Source organism: Molossus molossus, unplaced genomic scaffold (assembly GCF_014108415.1).
Source record: "Molossus molossus isolate mMolMol1 unplaced genomic scaffold, mMolMol1.p scaffold_m16_p_2, whole genome shotgun sequence".
Lineage (NCBI taxonomy): Eukaryota > Metazoa > Chordata > Mammalia > Chiroptera > Molossidae > Molossus > Molossus molossus.
Genome location: NW_023425355.1, coordinates 55,697,193 through 55,705,603, shown reverse-complemented (window position 1 = coordinate 55,705,603; position 8,411 = coordinate 55,697,193). Strand labels below are relative to the sequence as shown.

The window sequence follows — 8,411 nt, the reverse complement described above, 5'->3', positions numbered from 1 at the left end:
TATCAGATATGAGAATTGCTACCCCAGCTTTTTTTTGCTTTCCATTTGCTTGGAAAATTTTTTTCCATCCCTTCACTTTCAACCTATGTGATTCTTTTGTTGAGAGGTGGGTCTCTTGTAAACAACATATAGATGAGTCATGCTTTCTTATCCAATCAGCTACTCTGTGTCTCTTTATGGGAGCATTCAATCCATTTACGTTTAAGGTGATTATTGATATGTACTTATTTATTGCCATTTTTGTTTAGTGTGGTTCTATTTTTCTTCCCATTTCTACTGTTAATTACAGCAGTCCTTTTAACATTTCTTGCAGTGCTGGTTTGGTGCTAATGTATTCCCTTAGCTTTATTTTGTCTGGGAAGCTCTTTATTTGATCTTCTATTTTGAATGATAGCCTTGCTGGGTAGAGTAGTCTTGGATTCAGATTCTTGTTTTTCATGACTTTGATTACTTCATGCCATTCTCTTCTGGCCTGTAGTGTTTCTTGTGAGAAGTCAGCTGAGAGCCTTATGGGGTTCCCTTTGTAGGTAACCTGTTGCTTATCTCTTGCTGCTTTTAGGATTCTCTCTTTGTCTTTAATTTGTGGCATTTTAATTACTATGTGTCTTGGTGTGGGCCTGTTTGGGTTCTTCTTACTTGGGACTCTCTGTGCTTCTTGAACTTGAATGCCTTCTTCCTTCACCAAATTCGGGAAGTTTTCTCTCACTATTTTTTGAATATATTCTCTACCCCTTGCTCATTTTCTTCTTCTTCGGGGACTCCTATGATGCGAATATTATTACGTTTCCAGTTGTCCCATAGTTCTCTTAAGCTGTCTTCCTGTTTTTTAATCGTTTTTTCCTTTTGTTTTTCTGATTGGTTGATTTTTTCTACCCTGTCTTCTAATTCACTGATCCGGTCCTCAGCTTCCCCTACTCTGCTTTTTAAACCTTCCAATGTGTTTTTCATTTCGGATATGTCATTTTTTATCTCTTCTTGTTGGTTTTTAATTTCCATTTGGCTTATTTTCAGTGTCTCTATGTCCTTACTCATGCTGTTCAGCTTCCTCAAGATCATGGCTCTGAATTCTAGCTCTGTTAACATGCCTAATTGCTCCACATTGATCTCATCTTCGGTGGAGGTGTCTTGCTCTTTCATTTGGCTTCTGTTTCTGTGTTTCACCATTTTAGCTATCACTGTGGGCTTTGGAGCCTGTCAAGTTCTCCCTGTGGGTGTTGGTGTTCTGCTGTTTGTGGCTCCCTCTCCTGTGTTTAGATGAGCGAGGGAGGACCCGCGTTGAACACCACTGTCAAGTCTTACTTTCCTGGTTAAAGTTGCCAGCCCAGGAAACGTACTGTTATCCTCTAGCTTTTTGCCTGGAGGCTAGCAGTCTAGGTTAATTGATCAGTTTTGGGTTGTCAGTTGATTGGAAAACTCCCTCTGGTGCTCAGCCAAGGGGCTTTCAGGAGGGTGGGGCAGATGCTGGTTGTTAGTGAGCCTCAATTAGCACTTCAATGGCCCACAGGGTGGGGTTGGATCTCCGAGGAAGGGGCTGCTGCCTCTCCCCAGAGCCCTGGGAAGGAGCAATGTGGCCACCGTCCTGAGTGGCTGCACTCAGCCAAAGCTCTGAGCGCCCTCCAAACCCCGAGTGTCCCGACACAGTTCCAGTCCAGTCCGCCCTCCCTCCGCTGGAGCCCAAGGTGAGTGGCTGTGGCTGTTTCAGCCTCTGTCCCGGCTGCGCTGTGGAGCCGCCTGGGAGTGTGACCCGAGGGCGCCGCTTACAGCTGAGGCCGCTGCCGAGCTGCCGACCGTGCGCTCCCAGCCCCGACTCGCGCCTTCGCAAGCCTACCGGGATGGAGTCAGTGTCCCTCGTTGTATGGTCCTCGCAAGCTGCTTTTCTGTTGCTTTTTCCTGTTGATTTGTCTGTGTTATAGTTGTAATTCCAGTTTGGTTCTGGGAGACGGTCTGTGTAGCTCCGTTCACTCCGCCGCCATTTTTCGGTCTCCAGTCTCCATTTTCTCCTGGAAATTCTTATTCCAGTGGCACCTGAAGAAGCCCGCATCCACTGGCAACAGGTGAGGTCACAGAGAGCACCTCGCCAATAGCAAGGCCACTTTTTCAATATTTGCCACTGCTTATTTGTCTCACCTGGGACCAATGAGATGAGCAGTTATCTTACTTAAGTCCTTTCATGAAAGTGTATTTGATGTTGCTTTCAAAACTGCACAAATATCTGGATGTTATTTCAATTGGGTTTACCCAAGGGTCACACTACATGCAAGGCAAAGAAGTCAACTCTGATCTATTTTGTATCTCAAATTATGCTTTCTCCTGTAATCCAACCAAACTCACTAAATAAGGTTATAATGTGTGTACCAGATAGTAAACATATAAGTCTAATTCCAAACACATAATAGAGAATAACTTTGTTTAATTAATTTCATGAAATTTGTAAAATTTTTCATCTGTGGAATTTAACACTGCAATCTTATGAATTAATGCCTTGTCCAAACACAGAAATAAAATTATAACAAAATTATTTTGTCCCCTTTTTGCCCCATGATGAACGCCAAAGCATCTCTTCTTCCCTGACTTCTCACTCTTCTTGGTTGGTGTGATTTCTTTAAGCTTTAGGAAGATCTTCTAATGGGACAGATTCAGATTCTTCAGCAATAAGCAAATTCCATGAGGCTCAGAAACACAAAAACAGGCCCTCGCTTATAACACCTGAACAAAAACAAGAAAGAAACATAAACACTACAGGAGTTTACAAAGGAACAATAGCATTTTCAAGGAAAAGCAGTGCTCCTAAAATTCAATATAGTGTATAACTGTAAAAAATACATGGCTATTCCCAGCCAAACACATGGCATTTTCAGGAAAAGAAGGTTAAAGAGAATAGAAAGGAGTGGAAAAGGAGAAAAAAAGGCTTCATGACTTCAGCATCTCCACGGTGTCAACCAATCAGCATCAGCCATACAGAATTTACCACCTGCAAACTTAAATGCAATTAAGAGAAAGTCCCAATTTTTTTTTCTTTATTGATTTTAGAGAGAGAGGAAGGGAGAGAGAGATAGAAACATCAATGAGAGAGAACATCAATTGGCTGCCCCCTGCACACTCCCCACTGGGGATCCAGCCAACAACCTGGGCATGTGCCCTGACCAGGAATAGAACCAGGGACGTCTTGGTGCATGGTCGATGCCCAACCACTGAGCCACACTGGCCAGGCTAAAAATCCCCTATTTAAAGAGTAAGTGTGATGATACTCAAAAGTAGTCTCTCTTTGTTCAAATTAATTTTGAAAAAATATTACTAACCAATGTTACCCCAAATAAATTTAAGTTAAAGAGGAAAAAAAATAATATAAATACATATGTTTGCATGTGTGTACTCACCATGACAAAAAGCTGTTAGTTTGAATAATAAAATAATGGATTATTTTTAAAAAATTTTTTATGATAAATTTTGTTTCAAATTTTCTGTGAAGTAAATGAGTTACTTTTTTATCACAAGGAGGTCTTAGGAAATTGGTTTTTCTTTAGAGTGTTTACATTCTTACTTACCTTCCTGAAATGAGTTTGTCCTGGGTCCAGTTCTCCACTCTCAAATGCCATACAGAATTTCCTGCATCTATAGCAAAACCTGGACTCTGAAAAATTCATTGCTTTACACCATGGGCAGTCTTAATTCTCTAGACTGTAGTATGACGCAGGAATCTCCTGGTGCTGGGATTCTAAGGCTCTATACCTTTTGGTTATTTGGCCTTCTGCCCCTAAAGCTGCTGTTTCTTTGGATTTTCTCTCATGTTAATGTTGCTACTGCCCCCCCCCCCCCCAGGGATGTCTCCTGGTGCTTCTGTGGATCTCCTTCCTGGCTCTCTGACTCCTGCTGTCCCCCAGGGAAACATTCACCTGGGGCTTCGCTAGATCTTCTTCCTGGCAGTGGCTTTTGCCCTCCTTGCCCAGAGGATCCATCCCCTGGGGTCTTTTTGAATCTTTTTCTTGGCCATGGCTCCCACTGGCTCCCAGGGGTACCATATCCTGGGGTGGCTCTGGGCCTTCCTTTTGGCTCTTGTTCCTGCTGTTACCCATGTTAACCATGCCCTGGGGCTTCTCTAGATGTTATTCTTGGCTGTGACTCTGGCTATCTCTAAGAGGGATCATCCCCTGGGGCTGCACTGCACTGCCTTCCTGGCTGTGATTCTTATTGTCACTCAGGATGACCATGCCCTGGGGTCTCTCTTGATCTTGTTCCTGACTAAGGCTTCTGATGTCCCCTAAGAGGACTGTATCCTGAAGGATCTCAGGATCTTCCTCTTGGCCAGGGCTCCTCTGGTTCCACAGTGGGGCCATCTTCCCCTGGGACCCCACTCTAGCCCACGGGCCAGGGGTGTAGATGGCTGGAGGAGAATTCTTAGGTGGGATTTCTGCCACTTCTGCTTCCATGAATACTGCTGATGGCAAGAATGGGAATTCCATTGGGAATGGTTGGTGAAATAGAAATTAGTATGGCACTGGCATTGGCAGAGGCGGTTACATGTCCTGGGCCCAAGAACTGCTAGTCATCACCATGGCCTCCACATTTTCTGCAGCTCTTATTCAGGGGCCATGCTGTGGCCACCAGCTTCTTGGGTTGAGGGCCAGGCACTATTTCATGGGTTAGCAGGGTAACCTGGACTGACTCTGCAACCAACAGCAGCCACCCATGAAGCACATCATGCTTGTTCAGCACCTGTAGCAAGGCGGCCCGTGTGAAGTGCAGCTGCAAGGTCATCTCCTCAAGCTCCTTGCACAGCCATTGTAGCTCAGGAACTAGACCCCAGGCGGTCCCCTGAGCTCCTCCACCTGCTCCTGCAGCTGCTGGACCTGGGAAACCTGCTACTTGCGCTGCCTCGCACCTCCATGAGCAGGCCTTCTTGCGGTTGTGCAGCCCCATAGGATCGGACAGGACAGACTGAAGCTGGTCCTCTATGTTGTTCCAGGACTGTCAGCAGAAGGTCGTGTAGAAGTCAGGCTGCCCCCATTCATGAGGACCTCATTGTTGATGAAGTTGATCACCTACTTGTGGTGGAACTGGCTGGTGAAGTCCCTAAAATTCATCTCCATGCCAACCAACCGCCTCACAGGGGAAGTGGCTGCTGTGGCCACCCATGATGCTGACACCGCCACCATGGGTAAAGGCTGCAGCCGCCAATATGTGCACCCCTCACCTCCCTGTTCAGTCTTAGTTGGTCCTAGCCCAGTCCTCAGTCTCCTCCTCAGCCTCTTTCCTACCTCATGCTTTTGTTTTCCTCACAAAACCAAAGCCAACCGCCCTCATTTTCCTCACAAAAACTGAAGCCAACTGCCGCACACCAACTTGAACCAGGCGACTGCATGACATGTCGCAGCAACGAGTTATGAGTAATGCTGCAAGGTCTCCTGGGAATGACCTTCCTTCATCCATCACCTGAGAATGACAGGAAATGGAGCTATTCCATGCAAACAGTAATCAACTGACAACTGAAGTAGCTCTCGAAATATCAGATAAAGTAGATTTTCAGTCAAAAATTGTTGAGATAAAGAAGAATATTATATAATGTTAAAAAGGTCAACACATCAAGATATATCAATTATAAATACATATACACTTTATATATATGCACCTAAAAACAGTTAAAAATATATACCAAAAATAGAATTGAGAGAAGATAGAGGCAGTTCTATCGTGTAAGTTGGAAATTTCAATATTCCATTTTCCATAATTGATAGAAAGACTTGAAAGAAGATCAATAAGGAAATACAAGACTTGAAAAATACTATAAACCAAATAGACCTAATAAACATTTACAGAACAGTCAAACCTAAACAGCACACTACATATTTTCAAGTGCACAGTGAAGATTCTACAAGATAGACAATATTTAGGCCAACAAAAAAATCAATAAATTTATGAAGATTGAAATCACACTAAATATGTCTTCTGACCACAATGGAATGAAAATGGAAATCAATAATAGAGGAAAATCTAAAAGATATACAAATATGTGAAAATTAAGTAACACTACTGAATAATCACTGAGTCAAAAAAAAAATCACAAGGGAAATTAAAACATAAGTGGAGATTAATGAAAAGAAAAGAAAATATACCAAAATTAATGGGATTCAGTGAAAGCAGTGTTCAGAGGGAAAATGATAGATGCAAATGCCTACATCTAAAAAAGAAACATATCCCGTTGACACAACTGGATAGATCCTCTAGACAAAAAATTAGAAAGGAAACAGAGACTCTAAATGAAGAACTAGACCAAATGAATTTAATAGATATCTACAGAGAATTACACCCCAAAACTACAGAATTCACATTCTTCTCAAGTGCACATGGAACATTCTCAAAGATAGACCACATAATACCACAAAAACTAAATCTCTACAAGTTAAAGAAGATTGAAATCATATCAAGCATCTTGTCAAATCACAATAGAATGGAACTAGAAATCAATTGCAACAAGAACATGCAAAGACATTTCAACACATGGAAGCTAAATAGCATGTTTTTAAACAATGAATGGGTTACCGAGGATATCAAGGAAGAAATTAAAAACTTCCTGGAAACCAATGAAAATGAACACACAACAACAAAGAATCTATGGGATGCAGCGAAAGCAGTTCTGAGAGGGAAGTTCATAGCAATACAGGCCTACCTCAAAAAACAAGAAAAATTTCTAATTGACTGTCTAACCTCACAACTTAAAGAATTAGAAAGCAAATAAAAACAAAACCCCAGAGCAAGTAGAAGGAAGGAAATAGTAAAGATCAGAGCAGAAATAAATGACAAAGAGACCAAAAAAAAAACAATTCAAAGGATCAATGAAACAAAGAGCTGGTTTTTCAAAACCATAAACAAGAATGATGGACACTTAGCTAGACTCACCAAGAAACAAAGAGAGAGAACCCAAATACACAAAATCACAATGGAAAGAGGAGAAGTAACAACCGACACCACAGAAATAAAAAAGATCATTAACAGCTACTTTGAACAACTATAGGACAAAAAATTCAACAATCTAAACAAAATGGACGAATTTCTAGAAACATGCAGTCTCCCAAAACTGGACCAGGAAGAGATAGAAAACTTGAACAGACCAATAACAACTAAGGAAATTGAAGAGGTAATCAAGACTCTCCCACCAAACAAGAGCCCAGGCCCAGATGGCTTCACGGGGGAGTTTTACCGAACATTCAATAAAGAATTAACATCCATTCTCCTCAAACTATTTCAAAAAACTCAAGAAGAAGGAAGACTTCCAAACTCATTCTATGATGGCAGCATAATTCTAATAAAAAAAAACAGAAAAAGACAACACAAAGAAAGAAAACTAGAGGCCAATATTTCTAATGAACATAGACGCCAAAATCCTGAACAAAATACTAGCAAATCAGATCCAGCAATACATCAAAAAAATTATTCACCATGACCAAGTGGGATTCATCCCAGGGATGCAAGGCTGGTACAATATTCACAAATCAATAAATGTGATACACCACATAAACAAAATGAAGAATAGAAACCACATGATCATATCAATAGATGCTGAAAAAGCATTTGACCAAATCCAGCATCCATTTCTGATAAAAATGCTCAGCAATGTGGGAATAGAGGGATCATATCTCGACATAATAAAGGCCATATATGGAAGACCTACAGCCAACATCATACTCAATGGGCAGAAACTAAAAACATTTCCTTTAAGGACAGGAACAAGACAGGGATGTCCACTTTTGCCACTCTTATTTAACATAGTACTGGAAATCTTAGCCACAGCAATCAGACAGGAAGAAAAAATAAAAGGGATCCAAATTGGAAAGGAGGAAGTGAAACTGTCATTATTTGCAGATGACATATTATACATAGAAAACCCTAAAGACGCCATCAAAAATCTACTAGACTTAATAAATGCATTTGGCAAAATAGCAGGATACAAAATTAACGTCAAGAAATTGATGGCATTCGTATACACCAATGATAAACTCAAAGAAAAAGAAACTGAATAAACAACCCCATTTACCATCACAGAAAAAAATTATGATACCTAGGAATAAACTTAACCAAAGAAGTAAAGGACCTATTTACAGTAAACTACAGGACATTGAAAAAAGAAATAGAGGAAGACATAAAAAAGTGGAAACACATATCTTGTTCATGGATTGGAAGAATTAACATCATTAAAATGTCCATACTACCCAAAGCAATCTATAGATTCAATGCAATCCCCATCTAAATATCAATGACATACTTCACAGAACTAGAACAAATACTTCAAAAGTTCATATGGAACTAAAAAAGTCCCTGATTAGCCACAGCAATTTTGAAAAAAAAAGGACAAAGTAGGTGGGATCACAATACCAGATATCAGGTTATACTACAAAGCCACTGTAATCAAAACAGAG

General features: G+C 41.0%; 1 protein-coding gene across 1 annotated transcript; it reads right to left on the bottom strand.

The window, feature by feature from the left end:
* Window positions 1–2,697: 2,697 nt before the first annotated feature.
* Window positions 2,698–5,087, bottom strand: TEX13D (TEX13 family member D). The gene is given in 9 exon segments (XM_036270065.1): window positions 2,698–2,706; window positions 3,546–3,727; window positions 3,730–3,814; window positions 3,817–3,828; window positions 3,894–4,572; window positions 4,574–4,814; window positions 4,817–4,881; window positions 4,883–4,997; window positions 5,000–5,087. Coding segments are annotated over 9 exon segments (1,476 nt in total).
* Window positions 5,088–8,411: the final 3,324 nt, after the last annotated feature.